General features: G+C 42.9%; 2 protein-coding genes and 1 long non-coding RNA gene across 3 annotated transcripts in view; 1 reads left to right on the forward strand and 2 right to left on the reverse strand.

The window, feature by feature from the left end:
* The window catches only part of snd1 (staphylococcal nuclease and tudor domain containing 1), a 156,601-nt gene that overhangs the window by 48,685 nt on the left and 81,263 nt on the right, over window positions 1-26,653 (forward strand). Inside the window, exon 16 of the mRNA XM_036576784.1 lies at window positions 1,056-1,159. Coding sequence (XP_036432677.1) covers window positions 1,056-1,159 — 104 coding nt within the window. The remainder of the gene's footprint in view (window positions 1-1,055; window positions 1,160-26,653) is intronic.
* Window positions 20,159-23,904, reverse strand: lrrc4.1 (leucine rich repeat containing 4.1). The gene has a single exon (XM_036576785.1). The coding sequence runs from the start codon at window positions 23,535-23,537 to the stop codon at window positions 20,865-20,867; it is 2,673 nt and encodes an 890-aa protein (XP_036432678.1). The 5' UTR covers window positions 23,538-23,904; the 3' UTR covers window positions 20,159-20,864.
* On the reverse strand, window positions 23,908-24,913 carry LOC118812082. The gene is made up of 2 exons (XR_005007522.1): window positions 24,385-24,913; window positions 23,908-24,222 (listed from the first exon to the last, which is right to left on the reverse strand). It is a non-coding gene; the product is annotated as an uncharacterized LOC118812082 (long non-coding RNA).

Below are 26,653 nucleotides of genomic sequence, written 5' to 3' on the forward strand. Positions count from 1 at the left end.
ATCCTCAAAACAGGTATACCCTAAACGGCACTAACCGCTTTGTTACTGCAGATGGGAGCGTTGAAGCCTCTTTGGCCTTTTTTGGTGTGTAGACAGGGATGTCTAATTAAGCTTCCATAATGAAATAATTGTTAAAATATATACATATAGATAAAGTTTTTTTCCCCCATTAAAAATTAATGCAAAAAAATTAGATTAACCACGAACTGACACACACTTGTTAATTGAATTTTTTTCCTCTCCGATTAACAGTTCCTGAATAGGCAGGGTTCAAGTTGAAAATCGTATATGAATTGTATGCATGAGGCTGCGCTAGGCAATTGGTTCTGCTAAAGAGACCAACCAAAAAGTGAAATGCAGATTAAAAAGTTCAGGAGCACTGTTAAAAAGGGCAGTAGCAATAACAGTGATGCATCACTTTGACAGTAATCATCCACAAGCAGTAAGGCAACTATTTTATCCATGTTCTCCAAGAGTGTGACACAAAAGTGTGATTCGCAGCAGTGTCAGGAAATCTCACATGGATGTGCAAAGTTATAGAGAAGGACATCATGGATGACTGTGGCTTTTGAGATCCACTGAGATAAACTGAACCAAAGTTAGTCCCAGTCATGGCAGTTATTTGTTTTAACTTGGGCTACTAATGAGTGGCAAACGTGTCTTTAGAACTTTAGAATATGTAACTTGGGGTTGCCAGTCATTATGTATTCCAGTCATTTCATCAGTTTTTTTAGTTTTTGATCATATAGTCATGAATATATAATCCCCTCGGTTTAAGTGAAAGGTCTGTTTAGAACTGACCCTATCAGGTTTCAGAACCCGATGGGCTCATCTGCCAATCAGGTTTCAGAACTGGAGCTATCTATTTTATAATCGATATTTTGATGGGTGACATCCTTAATTTTGGGCTTGCTGGTTAATGGATGTTCACAGACTAATGGTAATCAGTTATAGGCCAAAAGATAAAAAGCCTTATGAGCGTTAGACAATTGCTTGAAGCGTCATCCTCATCTTGTGCTGGGTGTTTATGTTTCTGGCGTTCTGTTTGTGTGCAGGAATTGAGTGTCCACGAGGATCCCGAAACATTCCAGGTGGGGTCCCAGAGCCATTCAGTGAGGAGGCCACACTTTTCACCAAGGAGCTGGTTCTGCAGAGAGAGGTAGGACCCCTGGCTAATACTTGTCCCTCAAATTTGGTCCAATTGAAGGTTCACATTGTATCTGACAACTGCAAGTTGGGATTTGCAATATGGCAAAAGTTTAACATCACGATTAGGGATGCATCAATATCAACATAACACCAGCTGCAATGTTAGCCAGGTGTACATTGCCGTGCTAATGAACAAACGACTCAAGCTGGCAGTGTAGACGGCTCTGTTCACACAGAAGTTACTGACTCTGTCACAGTTGGACACGGTCACTGGTCAATTTAAAGTTTAAACTGTTTGCCTTGGCAGAATTTCACCAGGAATACACTGTGTGATTGTAGACTCACTGTGTGTTTTTGCATACAATCACAGCCGTGTCCTCTATACGAGTGGAGATGCAAAGGCCAGCGAAACAGAGATGAAAAAGTTTACATGTCTTACCAAATCTGTCTATGCCAACATTACTCTGTTTGACTAAATAGATTTACTACGTATATACAAATGCTTTTTTTTTTTGTGTGTAAAATCAGCTGTAGAGAATCTATATTGTCCTACTGTGCACATCATGGCCTGGTTTAGTTTTTGTGCACAGTGTTGGCAGCACTCAGTTTCTCAGCATGTTTGTACTTACGCTGATTGAAACAGCTTTATTTATGAATGTTCATAGACAGAGGTGTCTGTAGAGGCTGCGTTTCGTGTAGCATACACAAACCTTTTTTGGATACAGTGCGGGTAAATAAATTGTACATTTTGTCTGTACATGATGGTCTATTCAGATGTACAGTGTGAGTCACCAAAGAACAAAATTTCTAAAATCAGTGTATGTCTGGATTTAGACGACATTCAGCTTAACCAGCCAAACAAAATACTTCAGACCTTAAACTCCACACAAGCATCCACTCTTCGGATGCTCCAGCCTCAGATGTGATTCCTGCTGTCACTGTGCCACATAGACTGTTGTTGAAAGACACAGGTGAGGGGCAAAGCTACAGCTGTACAGAAGTGCTTTTCTGGAACAAAACCTGCTCTTTGCCACTGCTGGGCTACTTGATCAAAGGCAGCTTTAAATGGGGTAGCATATCTAGCTAATGCACTTCATTTAAAATCAGCTAAATTTAATGATTTAACTGTTCAAGTGCACTGATTTACACCAAAAACAACTTGATTCTAATTCGTTTGCTCAGTAAGGTATCGGACTCAGTGTTGGCGTGTACTAAAACTATGTACTCGTACTTGGTCAGAAAAAAAATGATATTGATGCATCCATAATCACATATACCTGAAGACATGTTGACAATACACAATACATTTTTTTTTTCCTCTGAGGTTTAATAAGTTGAAGTAGACACTGCACCAACAAAACAAAGCAATATTAAAAGTGCACAAACAGAACAGTGATTTAATTTTTTTTATGTTTTAGATCAAATATCTACACATAACCTGTTCAGTTAAACAGGACCAGTTATGCTTTCTTGGACTCCCAACATCGTCAAAATTCAAACCTTACATAGCTGGGCCACTTGGGAACAGCAGTTAAGCTCTTTAATGTTCTTAAACTACTCATTATATCCACAATATGCTCAGAAAAACTTCATTGTAATGTCATTTACCATGATAAAAATATCACTAGAGTGACCCAGGTTTAGGTTTTTTAATGCAAAGCCTTGACTCTTCTGTGCTCAGTGCAGAGTGCCACTCATGGCTGTTTTTACTGTTCAGCCTCACTCTCTCTAACAGATGAGGAAATGCTGCGTGTGGCCAGAGGTGCTGTCGAAGTTAGGGTTAAAAAGCTTTCACCAGTTCAGCGGGGAAAGCTTTCTCCCAATCATTCTGAAGGGGCCAAGTGGAACATACGCGCACACACACACTCTCATGCACGTACACACAGGCAGCCTTTCTCTTCAGGCCATTTCAGGCACTGTTAGCGCTATTTCCATTAGTGTGGTGTGAACGAGCCAGGCTCTGTAGTCAGGCTTAATGAGGTGAGCTTTATATAAGTGGCTGACTCTAACCTGCCCGCTGTAGACGGGTGGGACTCAGGAGCCTGCTGCTACATTCATTAGAGAGAGAGAGAGAGAGAGAGAGAGAAATGAGAATGAGCACACAATGAACAGGCCTTTACTGACAGAATACCTTTTGGCCGTACAAGTTTTAAAATGTATATCTGGAGGAATTTATGTATCTACATAAAGAAAGGGTCTCGCTCTTGCATGCTCGCTGTCACAGTACAAACTATACTGAGCTTTTTAACTGTACAGAGCTTTTTAAGTTTACGAGAGTAGCCTCTATGAGAAGAAAATTTATTTAAAATCCATGACTGACTGACAGGTTCATTTGTGTCCTCCGTTGTAGATGGACACATGCCTCAAGCGGTGAGGAAATGGAAGGAAATTCCATGCTACATGCAGTTAACAGTGTTTCTCTCACTTGTCCTTTCTTCCTTTGAGGTGTGTTAAGGAGTGCATGTGTATAAAACCATGTGGTAGGTTTTGCCTTCGGAGCCACATGCTGAAAGTGCTTTTCCTCAAGATCCTACTCCCTGACCAACTCCTGATGTTGAGTGCATAATTGAGCTAGCACATGTGGCAATCCAAGAGACCATGGTTTCCCTGAACCTCCATCTTTTAAAATGTTAGGCAACGTGGAATTAAGACAGAAGACTGGCATTCTTTCTCTGTTTCTCCCAGGCTGTAGGAGCTCATCTTAGCATTTGCTTTTTGGGCCATGTAAGCCCACGCTTTCCTTTCACTGGTACTCCACTGAAAGTGGCCAGATGTTTTATTTTGGCTTTGGGTTTGATAAGTAGCCCAACATTACTAGAATAGAAGGTTGAAATTGTTAGGAAGCAGAGAAAGTCCTGCTGCAGGGTGAAAATTTCTGGTTTGAAATTGAGGAATTCAGTAATAAAGCTTGTTTAAGCTTAGAGTTCTTGATGTTTTTTGGTTTGTGCTTTCTTTCTCCATCTGTTTGTTTCTCTCTCTCTCTAGTAGCAGCAACAGCATGCTCAGTGGCTTTTGCATAGCAGCTCTGTTTGAGAGCAAGAGAACAGAGCTGGATAGAGAGAAACAATAAAGATGACTGTAGAGAAAGAGAAGTGCTTTAGTTTGGCCCCAGTCATGAGTTATATTTTTGTCCTGCTGCCTCCTGCTCTTACAGATCACATAATACTCAAATGTTGACCCTTTCTGTTCAAAACCATTAACTCTTACTGCAAGGCAAAGTATGTGAATGTTTTTCGGTTGTCCATTATCGTTGGCAATTGTTAAAAGCGCAAAAAACCTATCAGTGTCAGAAGAATACCTGTTGATGAAAGTACTCGTGTTTAGTGGCTTTTCTTATATTGTAATAAATGACGTGGGGCAAAAAAAGCTCACACAGCTGTCACCTAACTGGTAATGTTAAATGTAGACAGTCATCTTGGTTCTAAACATGTAGAATGGACCTAAACCTTTTGTGTGAAGATGAAACACTATACACCTTTATATGGAAAAAAAAATGGTTATCAAAATAACAAAACCTAAAACCACAATGAATTCTAGGAAGCTAACCTTGTTCAAAAGTTTGGAATCCCTGTTTTCAGTCTGTGAAGCCAATTTGATGAAGATACTTTAAAAAATGTTTCAAATATGATGCTAGTATCTTACAGCCTCAAAGATTTCAGCCAGTTAGCAGAAAGCTGTTAAGCACGAAATTGTAGACGTGTCTGGAATAATAAACAAAGCTTGTAGATAATTCTGTAATAATTTAGAAAGCTGTATAATCTTGAGAAAGAATTTAACAGATAAGTTTACTATTTAATAATTTTTTTGGTGTTCCCAAAAACTTGAAGGTCTTCAAACTCACCAAGTACTTTCTGGTGTCAAGCTTACAGTGTTTCTGTATACAATGTTTAAGTTATTATTGAATAAAATAACAGCAGTTATTATGACACATGATTCCTGTCTTTTGAACAGCAGTGTGTTACTTAACTCTGAGTTTCTCTTTTTTGTTTTGTTTTGGTCTAATGAATGTAACTAGTGAGAGCTAATGATATGAGACAATAAACCAGTGCTCAGCTAAAACTATTGGAGTATAAAATTAAGTCAACAAAATAAATCTAAAGTTATGTCGGCTATCTAAATGTTTTGTCCCTTTGAACTGGTATCGGTCACAAATGTTTGTATCCGTTGGACCTTAGTAATGCATAAAAGAATAGCTTGCTCAAAAGACAGAACTTGGAGAAAGGCTGTCTCCCTGACAATGTTGGCTTCAGAGGAGTTTGACTTGAACTACTGCATGGCCTAACTACTGTGTTTTTAATGATATAGTAAGATTTGTGTTTTACTGAAGGAGAGAGTGTTGTGCCTTTGCTGTTTGACAGCGCATTGGATTTCTCAAAGTGCACCACTCTCGCATTGATTCCCCAACTCTGGACTTATTTCTCGCTAGTCACATTGCATAAGTGCTGCATCTCTCTCTCTCTCTCTCTCTCTCTCTCTCTCTCTCTCTCTCTCTCTCTCTCTCTCTCTCTCCTCCCTCTCTCTCTCTCCCTCTCCCCCCCCCATCTCTCTCATCTGTCTCCTCCTGTCATCATCTCTCTCTCTCTCTCTGTCTCTCTCTCCCCCTCTCCCTTCTCTCTCTCTCTTCTCTACTCTCTTCTCTCGCAGTTGAATAATTAATGGAGTGTTTGACTGGCAGGACACACACTTGGACACCCAGGTCCCTTGAGACATGCAGTGTGGCAACACCAAATTAGACACTGACACTGCAATCCTGCTCAACACTTTGAACACTTTTGTTTTAAATGCATGCCTGTTTTTTGTTTGTTACAATGTGCTATAGATTCCACTCTAGGCTAAGCTAAGATAAAGCTCTAGCTTCATATGTACTACAAGTTGTCTTGCATTACATTTACATAAACAAAGGCACATGTTTAGGTTTATTACTGAGATTGAACCTGTGTCTCTTGTAGTTCTACTGTTTTAATTCATATAGTAAAATTTAATGCCATTGCATATATATCCTTTATTCATATGGTGTGAAATATTAATGATAAGCATTTATAGGCTGTGCACTTTTTGGAATTCTTACCTGCTGAGTTGTGTTAATGCACCCTTGCTCAATAACTACAACTGGTTTATTGGGTTAAATAGAAAGCTCATTAATCCTGAAGAAAATCAGAGTTAGAGTAGCAACAAAAGATAATATTAGGAAAGAAATCAAATTTACAGAATTTATAAGATGCTTATCAGTAAGGTGAGCTGCTATATTGTAGTACTGATTTCACCATTCTGATTATAAAGCTCCTCAACCAAACTGTGGAAGAGTATAGATACTGCTTTTATTGCACCTTACCTTTACATTTTGGTTGGAGGCAATTGTTGCATATTCACTTACTCCTTGTTAACAAGAACTTGCTCATACATCCTCAGCCAGTAGTTTACCATTGAAATTTGGCAGTTGAAATATACGAAGTTCTGAGCTATTGTAAATGTTTGATTGGCTTAAAGATGGCATTATGCTTTTTTTCCAAACTTGCAGTTAAAATGATGATGATAAAGGTTTTAGGCCTGTTGTGATCTTGAAATTCCAGGTGGAAATTAATTGCCATATAATATAATTGTGATGAACAGTTCAAGTCTTTTTTTTTTTGTTCATTGTATGCAACTATTCAAGTACAGGCCTAAAGTGGCCAAAGATGCTTAGTAGCTACCATCTGATGACTGGCACAGTTTGAGCTCAAATAAACAAACACTACTCACTGCTGCCCTCTAAATGTGTCATAGCACCAGTCAGATTTTTTTGACTTTTAGTGTTTTCACAACATCTGCGACATGTCTCAAATAATGTTTTTTTCTGATGTATTTTTATTAGCACATTTCTCTCAACTCACAGGTTGACAGCGCACTGTTTCTGTTTGTTGAGGTGTAGACATATAATTGTAAAAGCTAACAAGTGTGTGGAAAAAATTGCAGTCATTTTAAATAATTGCGATCAGCCAATCATGTAATAATTATGCCTAGATGGTAGTATGAAAGTTTGGAGGAACCAAACTTACTGCAGTAGCTGAAGCGGTGTTGAAACATTAGAAGTGTTAGTGGCCATAGGTAGTTATGGTTTAGTATGTTACTCCTTGGGTGTATATTTTGCTAATTGTCAACTGTTCTTGCAGTCTGGAATCTTGCAGTCTTTTTGTGTATGGGAGTTTTTCCCTTCTAGAGAATCAGTGAAGAGGAGATCTGTGTTTATCATCATTTAGTCCAGATCTCTTCATTATTACTCTTTCGCTCATCCCATTATTCTTTGACATGCCTGCACACTGTGATCTCCACAGTGTTTGCCAGCACTGTACAGTTGTGTGAAACATGCAATCTAATAATAAGAGCAGCTTTGGTCAAATTTAACTCATCCCACTTCCCTAAAAGACACACGCACATGCTTACTTATTGATTAATTCATTTATTTATTTATGTCCTTTCCATTTTATCATTCTTTTCATCCACAAGCTTCATGTGGAAATTGAGAAACTCGCCATGCTGGTGTGTTGCTAAGTGACTGGACAGGGAGGAACAGAGAAAAGTGGGATGGTGAGACATGAGGGATGGAGAAAGAGTGGCACTCCACTGTTTGAAAAAGTGCCTCCTCTCTCCTCTGTCTCATTCTGTCCCTCAGTCTTTATCTCTCACTGACCCCCTTGTGAGGGTGACATTTTGTCTTGTGTTGCAATGAGGGCTCTAAAGCTTATTTGAGCTTAGTTTTCTGTGTGTTTGCGTGTGTGTGTGTGTGTGTGTGTGTGTGTATATATGTATGTATGTATGTATGTATATATGTGTGTATGTGTGTATGTATATATATATATATATATAATTTAAATAAATAATATTTCGTTTGTGTGTGTGGTGCGAGGGGTTTCTCTGAGCTGTGCTGCTGCAAGACGGTGACATAACCTCCCCTCAGGATCTGCACTATTTCATTTGTCCTCCTCCCTCTGCAAACAGTGTGTGCATGTGCGCATGCGTGCATGAGAGGCAGTGTCACTGATGGAATGTGTGTATGTGAATGACTGAGAGATTGCGTACAAGTCTGAGAGAAAGTGTGTGTATGCTCAGAGCTGTTTTCAAGACTGCAGTGTTTAAATGACTTGCCACTGCTATATATGATATCACGCTATGTGGAGGTGGTTATGATGGCACATGTACATATAAAACTTTTATTTAATACTTCAATAGTGAAAATAAAATTGATGTGTATTTTTGCTTTAGTCTCATCTAAATATGCACACTGTACAGCTGTATGCAGAAGTTTAAACACCTTCGTTTAAATTTGTTGATTTGTGTACACAAAGTCTCTACAGGAAGACACTTGAATATGGCCTTTTTACGAATTTTACTTTTTATCACATTTTATAAAATGTGCCATAACTTTTGCACAGATCACATTTTATGTTTTGTTTTCCCCCAGTGTTATGTTCAGCAAATAAACAGTGTTTGTGCTTTCAAATGTACAGAGGTGTGTTCTCTGTAGAGAACTGTGCTTATTTTGTCTTAGAAAATCAACAAAACATGTAGTTTGACCAGGGGCACCCAAAATTTTTGCTACAAATGTATTAATAAATAATTTGTGTGCTTCTACTGCGGTGGTTCTCAAACTGGTCCCAGCCAGACGGTCCACATTTTTACTTTATTTGTATGCGTCGAGAACTGCAATCAAGCACAAACATGGACTGTCTGAGGGGCCCTGAGGACTCATTTGAGAGCCATAGCTCTAGGGGCATGTCTTATCCTGGTGCCTGCCTCAGTCTGGGGGATAAAATATAATATGAGGTTATGCCCATGCCACGCCAGCATCATGATGCTGCTATCCTGGATTTGTGGTGGTCATTGCAGCCCTCAGTGTGTGTGTTCTCTGGTTGGCATCCTCTGGTTGTGTGTGTGTGTGTTGAGGAGGTGGAGGGGGAGGGGTGGCTGCAGGGTGCATCCCATACTCAGTTTGGACTACTCTCCTGCAGAGGACACTCAGTCCTCACTCTGCTGGAAGCTGCTGTGCTGGAGCCCTGCTGCTGTGGGCTCACAATCAACCTCTAAGCTGTCTTAACTATTTTTTTTTCTCCTCCACGAAAAATAGAAGCAAATTAAAATGCTGTCATTAGCGGAGCCCATAGAGGGAGTCGTGTCCTTAGGCTTGTGTTGTTGCAAATGAGATACTGGTGGCATCCGTGGAGGCTCTGAACATCTTAACCCCCCTCATTTCTCTCACACACTAATGCATGCATCCTTACCTCGCTCTCACTGGGCCTCTTCATCCGTGTGGGTCCTGCTGAAGCCTCCTCCCTTTTGAGGAAACTTTGAAGCAACCGTCGTCCTTGGCTGGATTATTGAGCCTGACCTGATTTAAGCGTAGAGTACTACGCATTGCAGTCTGACAAAATACACTACAAGGCACTATGCACTGCAGGGGTGTTAGTGTTTAGCATGCTTATACTAATTTTACTGTAGTGTTGTGCCGTGTAGTGTTGTATAAAAGTGATTTGTTGTATAAAATTGTTCAGTGGTGTCATACTGTACAGTGCTGCATTGAGTTGACCATGAAAAGAGAGATTGTGGTGTCCTCTCTTTAGCCTCTGCAGAAACAGCCAGATCCCCTTGTGTCCTTCCAATTAGGGGAAATGCCTTTCCAAAAGATCAGCGTGCACACAAACATCTCATCACATCACTTGCTCATGATACAAGCCTCTGGGCATTGACAGAGTTAACACTTCATCTGCCTCTTCCTGTCTTTTTGTTTTTATATAAATGATGCTTTTATGACTGCAAGTGCGGTTGTATCAAGACTCCTGTGTTACTGCTGTTATGAATGTTATCAGCAAAACTCATCGATTGATGCTGTGATCCAGGCATCCTTATTAGTTTTTGTGGGGCCTTTTTTAATAATACTGCACTGTTTTATTAGACTCACTTGAGAAAATTTGCTACCTCTAGATTTCTGTTTTTTTTCAACTGGGGCTCTTTGCTCTCTCACTTATACTCCAACCCCTCCACCCCTCTAACATCCCTCTGTCTCTCTGTAGAGTCCCTCATCTGTGATGGACTCAAGGCTCTGGATGAGATTGGGGTGATAATTGTAATAATTTTTGAGAACAATTAAACACCAGAGCAGCCCCTATGTAACACAATTATCTGCCACTTTCTTGCTCTCCCTTCCTGTTTCCCCTCCCTCATTTTCCTCTGCCTAATGTGTTTCACGTGCTTGATTTCAGTCATCTTTTCATCAATGCCGCTGAGCTGCATTGCTTGTAGTGAGAACTTTGATTCAGCTTTCTTTGTAATTGTGTCTGGAAACTTAAGTGAAAGCGTACCATTTGTTCAACGCATTGAGATGTTATGTCTTTCTGAATGAGGTGCAAGGGAGCTGTTAGCTGCTGTAAAGAGACTGTGGCTGACTGTGTGTGTTTGTGTGTATGTGTGAGAGAGAGAAGAGTCTAAGAGAGTGAGAATTAGGAACTGTGGGCAGCTCTGTAGTTTCTTGCTGGCATCCAGTCTAGGGTTAGAATGGCTCCCTTGGCATTTGTGTTGTTGCTGGCTGTGGGAGCCTCTGTGTTGTAATAGGCGCATTGGGCCTCATTCTGGCCTCTCCTCTGGCCCATACACGCTCAACAGCTGTCATCTCTCTTTCTTTTTCTCTCTCTCTCTCTCTCTCTCTCTCTCTCTCTCTCTCTCGCGCTCGCTCTCGCGCTCGCTCTCGCGCTCGCTCTCTCTTTCTCTCTCTGTCTCCCTCCCCCTCTGTCTCTCTCTCTTTTTTCTGTCTCTTGCAGTCTGACTGGTCTTCATCTCCAGACTGCCCTGGTTGTCCGTTGCTAGAGCAGGCAGGTGTATGGCAGCAGGGCCCTTGTGCACTCTCATCCACACTACTGCAGCCGCAGCTGCCTGGAGCTCTTTTATCCAGAGGAATCAGCTCTGGGAGCGAGTAATCCTGGGCTGGCTTAGTCCAGCACAATGGCTGACCTCTGCTGGCAGTCAGGACAACCCTGAGCACAGAGAGAAGGGTCTAATCTCAGCCGCCTCGTCAGCGTCCTCCCCCTCCACAGCTTCCCAGTGCGGCAAGGGAAAAGCTCTAAAGGAAGGACGAGCAGGACAGTCTTTTTCTAAAGAACTCGACATTCCCACACCTTGAGTGAGTGGTGGTACATGTATAAACTCTGTATGTGGAGGCAGTAGTGATACTGTGGCTGTGTGTAATGGTGCTTTGTTAATGTAATCCTGCTAGTCCTCAGCTACTAGATGATTGCCGCTTACTGTTGTTCATTAAAGACGTACAGCTCTGATGTGAGGTGTAATGGTCCTATAACTTCTTGACCTAGTGGAACAAAGAGCAGAGGGAACTGAATAGTCTGTACTCCAAGTGTTTGTTGCTTTCTGTTCTTTGTGGTCAAGGTTAGGATATTCAGTAATATATCTCGTGGCACTGTGGGTTTAGGCACAAATGTGTTCATGTATACACATACCATCATTCTGCAGTGGGTCAAGACATCAAAGCTAGAAGAAAGGGGGAAAGCATATAAGCACAAGTAGTATCTCTTGTGACTGCAGTGGAGCTTGTGGTTTGTTTAATGACAGTGTGTGTGGATTTGTGTGAACAAGTGAAAGAAATAAGTACGCAATCCCCAGTCCGTCAATTTTTTGTTCTGTGTCTTTCGCACGTATTGCGTGAACTTTGTAGGAATCAAAAAGGGAAATATACTCTTTGCCCTGCTGCCATTTTCACTCAGTTAAGCTAATGCGGGCATTTAGAGATTGCGGTTTCAGCTTTGTCAGCGAGCACTTTGAAATGGAGCTTATTTGCGCCTCGGAAAAGGCTGCTTAGCAGGAGCTGTCTTTACTGCAAAGGACTACAATTTCCATATCACACTGTATCATCCAAATGTCTTTCTCCCTTGACAGTAGTCAAAAAACAATACACGTCTCGTGACTGCTATGATACAAGCAAGTATGAATTCATTTTAATATGTACAGTGATGCTCCATGCACATGTTCTCTTGGCTCTTAAACATCTTAAACAATTACAAATGCGCTCTTTACACTCTTTTCTCTTCCCCTTCCCCCTTTCTTTTCATTTGGCACCATAAACTCTGCTTTCACAGACTTGTAGACTCGTCTTTAGCAGTTGGCGCTAGATGACTGCTTCCTTTCCCCCGTGCAGAGTGTGTCGTTTAGAATCGCACAGTACTGTGTTTACCTCTGCTGCGTTAGCTCTACAACAATGCTAATGGGCCAGTAATGGCTGTGTTTGTCGCGGGCGGGGAAGAAAAAAACGTCAGCGAGCCCATGCCAGGAGAAGTGGGAGGTGAGGCGCATGCCAAGCCCGGCTGATTCACCCTCGCCTTTGTGCCAGCCAGATGCCCGACGCTATCTGCGTGTCTCGTGCACGGGATACGCTGTCGTTGCCAGAGTGGCATGCCGAGCCTGGCATTGGACACGTCTCCTGCCACAGGTCTTGTTAACCTTGTACTAGTTGGAAAAGGGCTCTGGGAAGACAAAGTGCTTCCTCCAAGCCCACTGAGTCACTGCCTTTTCATAGCTTTTTTTTCTTTTCGTCACCCGAGTTGTAGCAGTTCTAAAAACAAGAACCGTTGGTTCAACGCTTGTAGGGTTTGGCGACAGGCATCTGTATTCAGTGCATCTCTGCATCAGTTTTAAGGCCTGTGTGCTTTTGGCTACAACTGCTGGTTAATTTTATTATTGACTACTGTATTGCCTTTATTTTCATGTCAACAAATTAAGCTATTATGCTTTCTACGGTTCCCTCTCACATTGCCCTGTAACAGTGCTGTCTATGTGACAGTTGTCTTTGTATTGCTGTGAAATAGTTGCAGCCATATTTCCCTCAGGGCTTCATAAACTGTATTTGAGTCTATTGGAATAACTGTGTATCCCAAGAAGGTTCTAGAGGATTATAGAGCACTTTTGCTTAAGAAGTACACAGCATGTCAACCTTTTTCCATAATTAACAATAATTAATCAACTTTGTCAACTAATCGTTACAGCCCTAGCCAAAGACACTAGGTTCAACCAGATGCTTAATTTGGATTTACAGCAGTATGAATCTGTGCAGTGTACTCAGGGTCAACAGTAGCAGCCAGGTGACTGCCCCCTCTCTCTAAACTGTCACCTGGCCTGATTTAGCTGTGCTAACCTTAATCACTCTCACTGAGTGGATATGTGGGGAAATGTTGCTGTGCTTGGGCCTGCGCCTGGCCTTCAATGGCTTTGGGGCACTGAAGGGTGATTAGTAAAAGCTTTTAATAGAATGTCTGTATGAGAGAGTATAATCAGAACTGGGGTGCTTAGTGTTGGCCAAAGTGTTAGCATGTTCTCCAACTTTGTCTGATTTTATCCTTGTATTTAATTAGCTGATCACAGCCAGTGGTAAAGGTAGGAGAGAGAACAGTGGGCCACAATTGGCATAGGGGGTCTTTAATTAGAGATGCCCCCTGCTAAGGGTACCTTGCTTCTTATTTGCAATCCCCTCTCCCATGTCTGTACTATCTGTAATGGCAGTCAAGCTAATTGACAGAGTGGCCGAGGTCTGGTGATTTTTGTGTGGTCACAGTCTTATCTGTGGATTTTACTTGTCTGTCCAATGGAAAGGCTGGTAATCGAAGGCTGATGCAAGGCTGCACCAAATGTGTCAAAATCCTCTAGGGCAGTGGTATCAAACCAGTCCTCAGGGCCCCCAGACGGTCCACATTTTTGCTTTCTCCCAACATCCCAATACATAGGGATAGAGTGCAAATGTGGACTGTTGGGAGTGGGGCCTGAGGACCAGTTTGACAACCACTTCTCTTGGGACACACTGATTCTCCTTTTTCTCTGTCGATGCCCAATAAATATCAGCTGGTATTAAATACTGATGTGCTGTTCGAAAGCTTAAATAGTGTGTACTTCACCATGTAGAATACCTATCCTGTACACTAGAGGTGAGTATGCATATAAGGACTCTTGTTTTCAAAGGTAATACAATACTACAATCAGTGCATTAGCACACCTCCGTTCTTTTTCATTAAGCAAGGCAGTTTTGCCACAGACAGCTTCTGCTTGATTTCTTTGTGTGGGAGTGAGATATAAACTGATCCCTCCAGTGCTGCAGCTGGGTATGCAGACCTAACAGAGCCCTTTAGCACGTGAAAAGCTCAAGTGATTAAGTATCAAATCAATACATGAAAAATGCAAACTAGGTCTCATGTCTGCTGCACATAACAGTTTATGGATTAAAATAACTGCATGCTATGTATCTGAATCCATGGTTTTACTGCATTTATTAAGCAATTGTGTAGTTTAGTAGCTTTCTAAATGGTGACAGTAAATAATAAAAGACAAACAAGTTCAGTTTTTAAAGAGCTATGTCTCCTAAGATCTACCAGCCATGCCATAATCCACTTTTTAATCATGCTTTGTGCTTTGAGTATTTTATTTATTTATTTATATGAAAGGAAGCCTGGTGTGGGGCTTGACATACCAAGTAAAAGCAAGCTATCTAAATAGATCATTATACAAAGCTAATTCCAGCCCATCAGTCAAAGCACAGCAGCGTCAACTATGTGACATAAGGATGGAGCTGCATTTTCATTACAGCAAAGCAAGTTGTGGGATAATTCTGAGCAGAGATTGATTGCAAGTGACAGCAGCCATAATATTCACTCATGTTTGTGTTCAAACATATTCAAGCTAGCTTGGAAAAGCCAACTTACTGTTCTTTGTAATCTTCTTATTGTTCTTCTAATTATTCTACTCTCACAAAAAAATATTTCTCCTCCTACAGCTTTTGAGCTACAACCACCAAACTTCCTGTACTTAGGATGTATGCTTATGCTTTCTTAATTGCTTTGAAATATGGTTTTCGTACAGCGTTTGTTCAGAGACAATATTTTGTCCCATAGGAAATGAATGGCAGAATGTTTGGGGCATTCAAACCTAACTGCTGCAAGTGATGTCACAATGCATGTCTCACACAGACACTCATAAGCAGTAGACACAGACTCGCACGCTTACAGCTTAATGCACAGCAATAGCAGCAAAGATAATAGATTTTAGGTGGCAGTATATTTAAGGTACCAATGGATTTAAGGTATCGGAGCACTTAAGGTACTCATGGATTTAAGTTGGGAGTGTATTTAAATTGGCAGTGGATTGAAGGTAGCAGTGTGTTTAAGGTGGCAGTGGATTGAAGGTAGCAATAGATTTAAGGGAACAATGGATTGAAAGTATCAGTGGATTGAAGGTAGCAATAGATTTAAGGAAGCAGGAGCTTGAAAGTAGCAATGGATTTAAGGTTGCAGGAGACTTAAGATTTAAGTGGATTTTAGGAGGCACTGGATTTAAGGTAGCAATTAATTTAAGGTAGCAGTGGGTCTGAGGTACCAATGAATTTCAGGTGGTAGTGGATCTAAGGTTGCAGTGGATTTAAGATAGCAATTAATTTAAGGTGGTTGGAGATTTAAGGGGCACTGGATTTAAGGTAACAATAGATTTAATGTAGCAAATAATTTAAGGTACCAATGGATTTAAGGTGGCAGTAGATTTAAGTTAGCAGGACACTTGAAGTAGTAGGACATTTAAGGTGGCAGTGGATGTAAGGTAGCAAAGAATTGAAGCTGGCATTGGATTTAAGGTAGCAGGAGATTTTAAGTAGCAGTGAATTTAAGGTATATGTGGATTTAAGATACTGTTGGGTTGAAGGTAGCAATAGATTTAAGGTACTAGTGTTTAATAGCATAGCAAACATCTACCAACACCTTAGCAACAACCTGGGACACCATAGCAACCACCTATCAACACCTTGGAAACCATAGCAACCACTTAGCAACGTCCAAGCACCTCTCTTGCAACCATCAACAGCCTTCCACTGTTTGAACATAATTAGCTGGCTTTTTCAACCAACTTAAAGTTTGTTCACAAACTTTCCCTTCTGGTTTATTTATGTTCTTCCCCAACCACTGTAATTCTCCATATCTGTCTTATGTGCTCAAATGTTGAATGGTCTCAGTGTGTAGTTTGGCTATAGACATTCCACAGAGCAGAAAATAACCTGATTGGTCATTGCTTGGCTAAATTTCCTTCTTATTTGCATGAAGATCTCCAGATGTTCAAGAAATCCACAAGTACAGTAACAACTACCCAAGGTGTCTACACCCGATCGAGTAAGTAGAAACAAGTGGAATTTCTCCGTAATTAGCCACTTTCCTCCTTTGCTGTTTTGCCATCTCTCTCTGTCCTTGCTTTTGCTAAAAGCAGTGTGCTCATGCTACACTGACAGAGTGAATCAGAGAGACTTTGATAGCTGCAGCATTAAGTAGCTACCTTGTTTAATTCCCCCCTTTCCACTCCGCCCCTTTGAAGTAGCACTGTAGGAGATGCTTGTCAGACTCACACCACAAACTGGACCAAAATGAAGTAATTTTGCCCAAGTCCATACACATGGAGCTGATGTGCGTCAGAAGAGCAGGCCCTCTGGGTTGAACTTGTAAGGAACTGGCGGTGGGGGAGAGACTCCTTACACTGTCGCCATTTGCATCGTGTTAAATTGAGAAACACAGGCAGCGCAGACAGGCTTGAAATGTCTTCCGAATGTGTAGCACCACCAGAGGCCACAGAAACTGCACCACGGAGATATGCTAATGTGTAATGAAGGAGCAGCAGCGCGCGTGTGTAAGCTTCATATTGCGCCTGCTCATTTTTTCACATCATCTTGGCCTGCTTCTGACATCATACGAATTTTCAGAGTAATATTCACGCGCCGTATTTCATGCATGCTATCACAAATCATTACCACAAACTCCCTGGAAGTTAAAGCAGATGAACTTAATGACAGGTAATGTGACCCAAAGACAGGCAAAACAAAGAGCAGCGTGACCCGCTTGTGCCCGCGTGGCCTTTTGCTTTTCTGGCCCCTAGGTGCTAGTCATAAATTGCATCTCTTCAATTTTTTGCCCCCCCCCCGGCCATTTCCAACCTCACTAGAGAAACCTTGAATAGAGGCGCAGGCAGAAGTGCATCCAGCGAACATCTGTTCACGAATCCTCCCGAGACGGCGGAGGAGAAGGTCAGCCAATGACGAGCGCTCCACTCGGCTTATAATCGGCTGCTTTTGTGAACGATCAGAAAGTCTACAGATCTCTGTTAATGCCTCACAACAAATGAAGCAGTTGACCCTGCCATGGCAGCTTGTAAATAACGACACTAAACAGTAAGCACTTCCCTTTTCTGTAAACAAAATAGGTCATGTGATTTCTGAATGTTTCATGGGCTGAGCCACTTTTAGTGCTGATGTAGCTGTCTCTTTCCCTCTATGCACAAAATCACCTAGGAAAGTCTTGTGGTTGCAATGCTAAATTAAAACCGTTGAAAGCATGACGAACATATTGAAAAGAATCATCTTATGCTGCGATATAAAGTCGTCGTCTCTATCATCAGACTACTTAAAGGGAGTGAACGACAGCATTTCATTCACTAATAGGAATTGTACATTCCAGAACTGGGGGAATGTTCGTACATTGGAAATTAATCTAATGACACTTGCTTGAGACTACTTTTCTCAAACTAGCCAAGAATTCTTGCCTCTCTAGCAACTATGAGCCCATGCTCTGACCCTGTGGCTGTACTCTTCATCTGTGTTACAGTCCATCACTGCCATTGTTATCTCTATTCCATCTGTCCTGGTGCATCACCCCTCCCCCACATCACACTTATACTGCTTTGCTTCTCTAGTTACCCCAGTAACCGTCTCCCTCTCCAAATCTGGCTGGAACCGATGCTACAGGCTCTTCACTTGAGCTCCCTACTGCCTCAGCTTTCTCATTCTAATGGTTCACTTTATTCTTTCTGTATAAATCCTACTGCTCCTCTTTTTTTAGTTTTATTTGATACTTTATTTCCTTAGTTAATCAGGTGATACGCAAAATAGACATTTAAAACAAGAGGAGTAAATGCCTTTCATAGTCATGTTTGTCTGTCTGTCTCGCTCGCTCTGTTCCACCTTCTCCCCCCCCCACCAACGACACACACTTTTTGCTGTGCGCTGATCTGTTTGCTAACATAGAGCCACATGCCTCTTTTCCAAATCGCTTCCTAATTGCGAATGAGACGCACAGTGGAGGCGCTGTTGCAAAATGGAATGACTGCGTCTGCTAAACAGCAGCATATGAATGCGCTCTCTGCCTCTCTCTCCCCAGTACAATCACATGCAACATTCGATTTAAAGCCCCACTCTTGTGGCGATGCCTTTTAATTACTGCTCATCCTTAAACAGCAGTTCACAAAGGGGCATAGTTGTTAGGTTTGAAGTTATAGCAACATCAGTGACTTGGCAAATGCAACTCGTTTTTTTTTGTTTTGTTTTTTTTGTTTTTGTGGTTTTTGTTTTGTTTTTTTTTGTTTTTTTTTTTGTCTCCCCCCTCACCTTTTAGTGCCCCCCCCCTTTATGGCTGCAATCTGTGCTGATGCCAGTTATGCACACTTTTGCCTGTTGGTGTTATATTGTAGCGAGGCACTCTACCTCGAAAAATGCTCACTTTCTGAAGGCAGACTGTGACTCATAGACTCCTACAGAAAAAGGGAGACATTTGACTTGATCTGGCTTGAGCTCTGCCTAAGTGACCATCACAGGCCCTTGTCGCACCGCAGAATCATGCGTTTTTTTTTTTTTTGACCTCAGTGCTTGTGTAGAGTGCTTTTCCTGTATATGTCTGTGGGTATATTTGTTCTGACTTATCAGCTTATGCTTGTATTCATTTGTAATGCCCCATTTGTGTGCGTATGGTTAGTACACTTGTCGGTAGACAGAATAGACAAGTTGCAGTTAATCTACTCCTTTAACCTTTTGATATCCTCAATCCATACCACAAAAAGAAAAGAGGTTTCTGGAGATAATTAAAGAGAGAGAGAGAGGTGCTTTTAAGTTTTGTCACCCTTCCATCATCGGAGTGGGCAGTGAGGGTGGGGAGTAGCTACAGTGTGTATAAGTGGGCCGTGGAAGGCCCTGCAGCCAGGCTCAGCTCGTGACATGGTACAAGGCCACACTATGGCTGGATGTCCCAGCTTTATGTGAAGGCTGTGCATGTGCGCCGTGTGCCGGATCAATTATCATTTAATCAGCCTTTAATCTCTCAGACAGCCTGTGCCCACTCAGCCAATATGCCTCTTGACACAAACATGCATTACATTTTATTATCCTCTAATACGCTGTCATTTTGTCGACTGTTTTGTCTTTCTCTTTCCTTGCATTTCAATTAGTCATGTCTTAGGATTGGTGCTGATATGCTTAACTATAACGGTCTCTCAACTCCTTTCCAAAAAAGGAAAAAAAAGCTGACATTTTGCTGAAAAGCAAAGGTCTCTACATCCCATGTTGCAGTCTGAGACCCAAACGAGCCTGTATGTCCCAGTGCTCTGCTTTTCACAGTATAGCCTGCTCTTAAAACAGCAGAATGATTTATTGCCCATCTGTCTAATACATGATATAGTATCTTTGTATCTGCATGACCTGGAAGAAATACCTAGAATTTGGGAATACAATGAAAAGAGAACTCCCAAGACATAATTATGAAGAGCCCATAAAGTTTTGACGTGTGGTCTATTTTCCAGTCTGTAACGGTCCACTCTCAGTGTTAAACAAGCTTACACCCCCATTTGTTTTCTTAAAGCAAAATGCAGTCATCTCTCCTCTTTTTCTTTTTTTTCCACCCAAAACTCAGTTCAAAGCACCTCAGACAAACTCTGAGGACTTTTGTATTTATACTCTTAAGATCTTTTTGTGTCATCTTTGCCCTTGGGAAAGTAGCACTATTCAGCAACTCTCCTGCCAGCTGTTTACCTGCAACTGACGCATTTTTAGAGCTTGGAAAGAATCACATCATGTTTTAAACATCCTGGAAGGTAAAAATAGCAGATTGGTGATAATTACGTAAGCTGAGTGTAAGTTGTTAGATGGTGATGCTGTGGAGCATACGTAATACAAAGTGCATAAGTCTTCTCTGAAGGAGCTCATTAGGCTTAAGCATCATCCAGCAGTTTCAGGGTTAAAGTCTAACTGCAGAGTCCTACTGCAGTGGTTGAACCCTTTGCCTGATCGCTACAGTACACCAGGAGAGAGTGAGATAGAGAAAGAGAGAGAAAAATATCTCTACTGTGTTTTTTTTTTTCTTCCAAAAATCCTCTTTTTTTATTGCATTTATAACATTTGGCACAGTACAAATTCATGGTGCTTACAAGATAAATCTGTAAAGATCAACATGGACCTTTTTTTTCTTAAAGAAAGACTTCTCAGTATAAATGTTTATTTTCTTTTCACTGCATTCTCTGTAGCATGGTTTAGAAATCACACAGAATGCCCTTTTGAAAACAACACTACCCTCATTTCTTAAAGTCAGGACAGCATCTTTAAACAACTCATTTTTTAAATAGAAGTTACAAGTTAGAAAATAGTTTAATTTATTTTTTAATATAATCTGCTTCTCTATGATAGTTTTTGATTTTTTTTCCCATATATTTATAAGCATGTACAACAAGAAATCAGTCTCTAGGTTTTTCACGCTGTACAAAAAACAGTCTCTTTTTTCTCTTTGTGCATTCTATTGCATGTTTTCATGGGGGTGTCTTGGGAGTGTTTGAGAGGAAATAGGGAGATGATTTTTCAGGCCATGAATTGGCTATGATTTTTTCTTTTTGGGGGTGGGGGTTGTCGAGGGCTAGATTTGAGTCTCTTGTACTTTCTCCTTCGCATGTGTTTTTATAACGAAGGGCTCTGAGATAGTGGTGATGGTACTGGGCAGGGTTCGAGGAAGAGAGTTTCCGATGCTGTTGGTTTCTGTCCATTTAGCTCCGTGTCCTCCAGGCTTGTAGGTGTTATACTTGGGCTTCAGAGTGCTATAGTCGAGCTTATGGGGGCTGTAGTCCTCTTTGTGAGGACTGTAATCCACTTTAGGCTTGTGGGGGCTGTAGTCTGGTTTGTGGCTGATGTATTCTGCTTTGAGTGGGCTGTAGTCTGCCTTAAATGCACTGTAGTCCGGTTTGAAGGGACTGCAATCCATCTTGAAGGGGCTGTAGTTGGTAGCAGCTTTGTGGGGAGTGTAATCGGTTTTGGGTTTGTGCATGCTGTAGTCTGTTTTGGGTTTGTGAATGCTGTAATCTAGTTTGAAAGGGCTGAAGTCTGGTTTGACTGTTTGAGATTTGTAGTCTGGCTTGTGAGTGCTATATCCAGGTTTGTATGGACTCTGGTCAGGTTTTTTATGTATGTGATAATCTGGCAATGATCTGTGAGTGTAGTCTGAGGATGGTTTGTGAGGGCTGTAGTCCATTGTTGGTTTGTAAGTGTTGTAATCAGATTTTGGTTTGTGTGTAATGTAGTCTGTCTTGGGAATCTGGATACTGTAGTCCGATTTCGGTTTGTAAGTGCTAAAGTCAGGTTTGGGTTTGTGGATACTATAATCTGACTTGGGTTTATGGGTGCTATAATCTGTTTTGGGTTTGTGGTAGCTGTAGTCTGATTTGTGGTTTATGTAATCCAACTTGTGAATGCTATTATGGTCCCTTATCTCTGGTAGTGTTAGTGCTCCCTCCCCTGGTATACTGGCAGCAGAGGCAGGTGGAGGCAGGTCCTCCTCATCCACTTGAATAATCTCTACAGTTCTGGCTGCAGCCACTGTGCTCCTTTGTTGATGCCGCTTCCGCAGTTTATAAAACACGATTAGCATGACTGCTGCTAGCAGTGTCACCGCAACGAAACAGCCAATGATGATCTTTGTTGTCTTCATCACCTCATCCAGGCTGGTGCTGGCAGGGTTGGGTGGCTTCCCTGTTGTCGCTTTAGAAGCTGGCACGGCTGACGGCCGACTTGGTGGTAGTTCGGTGCTCTGAAGAAGGACTGTTGGTGTTGAGATGAAAACTGGTTGAAAGACTGATGGAGAAGCTGTTGTTGTTGTACTTGCACCTGCTGTGGTTGTTGTGGTCTTGGTTTTTGGCAGCTCAGATGTTGGACCCAGCACCTCCACTGTGACCGTGGTAAAGTAGCTGAGGTTGGATGTGTTCAGCTCAGCTGCGCTCACATTTAGATAAGCCGAAGCATTGGATTTTCCTGCTGCGTTGGACACCATGCAAGTGTACATGCCCGTGTCACCCACCAGAACGTTTGAAAAGTTTAGAGTTCCGTCATTGAGCACGGTTATACGTGGGTGGCTGGACGCATGTGTCAGTATAGTGCCATTGGGCAGAAGCCACCGCACTGATGACATGGCTGCTGTTCGACATCGAAGTTCTGCTACCCGCTCTGCTGAGATATTGAGGTCTCTTGGGGCATCAGCGATGAAAGGAGCAGAACACTGCATTGCACCAGTGTCACCCCGGTCCACCTCCACCAGCTGACGTCCTCGCATATGTGCAGGAGAGTGACATCTGCCACAGCAGGTTGAGTTGGTGGGTATGTAATCACGCAGCCACCGTGCTAGCCACAGCGAGTCACAGCCACAGTTCCAAGGGTTATGGTGGAGGTGTAGTTCCACCAGATACTTCAGTGGGGCAAACAGGTCATGGGGCAGAGAGCTCAGGTTATTGTGGGCTAGGTTTAGCTCCACAAGTGACGTCAGGTCATCGAATGCATTGCGTTCAATTAGCCCTATTTTGGAGTTCATGATCCATAACTTTTTGAGTGAAGTCAGTCCTTTGAAGGAGCTGGGCTTGATCTCAGGGAAGAAGTTCTCTGAGATCTCCAGCTCCTCCAACGCTAGCAGCGGGTTCAGGTTGGGCATCTCTCCGCGGATGTTGCACATGCCTAAGTTGAGGTACTTGAGGTTGACAAGACCCTCAAACGCCCCATCAGAGATGTACTCGAGCTTTCGCAGCTCACCTAGGTCCAGTCGCATGAGAGAGGGCACTCGGTTGAAGGCATAAGAAGGGATGCTCTCAATGGGGTTGTTTCTGAGCCACAGCTCTCGCAGCTTTGACAGATACTCAAAGGCGCCACTAGGCACCACAGTCAGCCGGTTATCAAAGAGCTCCAGGGTATTCAGGCTCGTAAGGCCATTGAAGGCCCCCACCTCTATTTGTCTGATGGCGTTGCGCCCGAGCTGCAGCACCTCAAGGTGGTGAAGATGGCGGAAAGAGTCAGCCTGTACTGCTTCTATGGAGTTCTCCATCAGATTGAGGTGCCTGGTGTTGGTGGGAATGCCAGGGGGCACGCGGGTGAGTCCACGGCGGGTGCACACCACCTTGCTGAGCTGGTTACTGCAGGAGCAGACGGGCGGGCAGCCTTGGGGCCCCGCCGCTCCCGCCGCCACCTCCACGGACACTTGCACCATGAGGAAGACGACACAGAGCAGGGCGGCTTTCCTGGCTCGACGCACAGCTACCCGCCCCAGGAGACTCATGATGTGGCACGTTCATAATTCAGCATCGTCTGGGGGGCGGGGGAAGGGATTGGGGAGGCTTGGGGTGATGGTGAGGAGATGGAAAGGGGGTTGAGGGGAGGGGTTCCTTTCTGGTTAAAGGTGAGCTGGCCCTACCCTGGGTTAAGCAACACTCTAACTTGCTTTTCCATTTACTGAACTAGAGGGGCCATTTTCAGTGACAAAGTATGAAAGTACAGGGGAAAGGGAGAAAAAAAAGCTAAGGAGTAATGAATAGAAGAAAAGCGTAGACTTTTTTATATGAAAAGGGTTGGAAACACCAGACACCTACCTCGGTAGATTTACAGGTCCGTTTTTTTGCAATCACAACATAGGCGCTGCTTTTCCCCCCTTTTTTTTCTTTTCTTTTAAAGATTCATATATCCCAGAGAAAAGGAAAGCCTTTTGGTTTTTGTATTTGTTGTAGAAAGCAAGAGAGAAATGCCAAAATGGCCCCTAATAAATCCACAGAAGAGCATCCAAAGGAAAGCAGTAGAGCTGCAGGCCCATAGAGCTTTAGGCAGTGGTAGCATTCCAGTTTCGCTCCCAGAGACGTGCTCCCTCGCTCGCCGTCGCCTCATTCGCAGATACTTGTCCTTGGAAACTGCTGCTTGACGCCACCGCTAAATACCTTCCTCCAGTCTCCGTAGTAGAATGCCTGCATACGCTAAACCAAGGCAGAAGGGGTGAAAAAGGAGGAGGGGGTTGGTGGGGGGTGGTGTGGGTTATAAGAAGAAGAATGAGAATTCCAGTCTTTTCAAATGCGCTCTTCTCTTTTTGTTTAAAAGAAGGAAAACAGACCCCTTCCCCCCCAGTCTGTTCCACTCACTTTTTGTAGTCGCTGTCCTCGTCCGCTTGATTTGCCTGTGCCGCGGCAGTTAAAAAAGCTGTGTGACACACACTGCAGTCATTGGGTTATTTCTTGGTTTAACTAGTTCCGCACTCCAGCTCGACAGATGCACAAACGGTGGTGGCTGCAGCCTGCCTCCCGCACTCTTCACAGTAATCCGTCAATTTCTTCTGAAAGGGAGGTCAGTGAGTGTCAGAGGGAAGAGATACTGGTGCCAGCAGGACCCCAATACAGCTTGTTCAGCGGAGAAAGCTCTCTCCTGCTTTCGAGCACACTCTCCCGCTCCCTGGAATGAGAGAAAGAGGGAGAGGGAGAGAGAAAGAGAGAGCACGCTTCTCCTCCCCTCCTGTGACGTAGTGTCGATCTGAAAAGTATCCGTATAGCGCGGAGCTGGAGCCCCTGCAGTGTCCTAAGCTGAGAGAGGCGTCAGAGAGCTCAGTCCCACAGCCGCTGGCTCGAACTGCCGGATGAGCATTGGGAGGGAGAAGTGCGTCCCCACGGCAACAGCATTCTCTCTTGCTCCCTCTTTTTTCCTTCCTTTTTTCCCCTTTTCTTTTTAACCTCGTTGGTCCTGCCTTAATCCTGCTTCCGTTGCTGTGTACGGCGGCAGCTCCCGATGATTTTTTTCCAGCATGTTTCGCTGAGCTGTAGAAAGCAGGCAGCTGGGACATAAGCTCATGCGCTCACTCTCCCTTTTGTCCTTCAGTAGAAACGTGAATGTACTGCTGACGCATCGTGCTCCAAGCAGTGCATTGGTTTGATGCAGTGTTTTTGTGCATTAACTCATCCGCCCACTCTCTCACATGCACACACGCGCACTCTCGCGCACTGTCTTCACTCGCTCATGCTGTCTCTCTCCCTCTCTCTTTCCCTCTCTCTCTCGCTTGCTCGCTCACTCTCTCATTTGCTCTGTCTCACTTAGATACACAGTGCTCCTTTTCTCACTCTAGCTCCCCCTCTCTTCTTTCACTGGTCTGCTCTTTTGCTTTCGTTTACCTGGTTTGCTCTTTTACTTCATCTTTTCAGTAATCTTTACTTTTGTTTTCTCTCACTCTGTCCTTTCTGTTTTATTCTTTTTCATTCCATTTCTGGCCTCTTGGGCTTAATGTAAGTGATGTTACTAACTGTTGCTGATTGGCTCTATAAAAGCTTTTGTCCTGGTGGCTTTGGGAGTGCAAGGCACTATTTTGAGGGTGCAGATAGCTAGAGGATGGAGTGCTGCGAGAGGGAGTGGTTTGCTCTAGTTTTTAAAGATAAACACGTTCCAACTAATGAATGAGTACACACCATTCTCCTCACTTCCAGCAGAAACGTGCTACACCATTCTGTCTCACCATCTCCTGCACCGCCCTCCCGTTTATTTTGGAAAGGCAACAGGCAGAGTGATGGTGTTTAGTCACCCAGGGTTTGTAACACTACTGGCTGAGTTGAGCGAGTGTGTGTGAATGTGTTGGCCTGGTCAGTGCATGGTCCAAGAGGGGGCTCAGTAGGGATTGGACAGTACTGTGTGTGGGTCATCACTCACTTGAGGCGGATTAAGCCACTTTTGGATGCAGCCGAGGGAGTCACTTGGGTGCACAGAGCTAGGCAGGATTTGGGCTGGACCGTGGAATCTCGCTGTCTTACTCTCGTTCTTTCACTCTTGGTCTCATTCTGCTTTTCCACTTTCTTCTCTCTTGTGTCTCCTCACTTCCAGGATTAAAATATCTCTTCTGTCTTGCTGTAGTGGTTCTGACAGTGCTGGAACAGAGAGCAGACAGAACATCATATATAGCTTGGTAGATCCTGACCACACAAATCTATAGCCATAGTAGGTGAAATGGTTTAAAACTTACACCAAGACAGACTAAGATAAACAGACAAATGCTAACCTTGCGGATCCAAGCTAACATTATTAGCCTAGTCACGTTGTAACTAATTTGCTGTTTACTTTTTTTGTGAAAACAGCAAGAGGTAAAGAGCTCTTTCAAAATATCAGTTCACTAAATGATGGAAGTTTTATTACAAATCTGTGTAAGTACAATGTAGAATGAGCCTGAGCTTGATGTTCATCACGCTTCTGTTACTCGTCCTATCTGCGATTCCACATCGGGTAGTGCTTCTTGCTTGGTGTTCAATATCCTTTAAATATTTCCCTTTTTGGACTAAACACCCTCCATAAATACATGTGCATTTCATGTGTTTGTGTATGACACACACATCTATGCGGGACGTTTTATGCTACCATCGACATTTCTCAGTCACCACA

Source organism: Colossoma macropomum, unplaced genomic scaffold (genome assembly GCF_904425465.1).
Source record: "Colossoma macropomum unplaced genomic scaffold, Colossoma_macropomum, whole genome shotgun sequence".
Classification (NCBI taxonomy): Eukaryota; Metazoa; Chordata; class Actinopteri; order Characiformes; family Serrasalmidae; genus Colossoma; species Colossoma macropomum.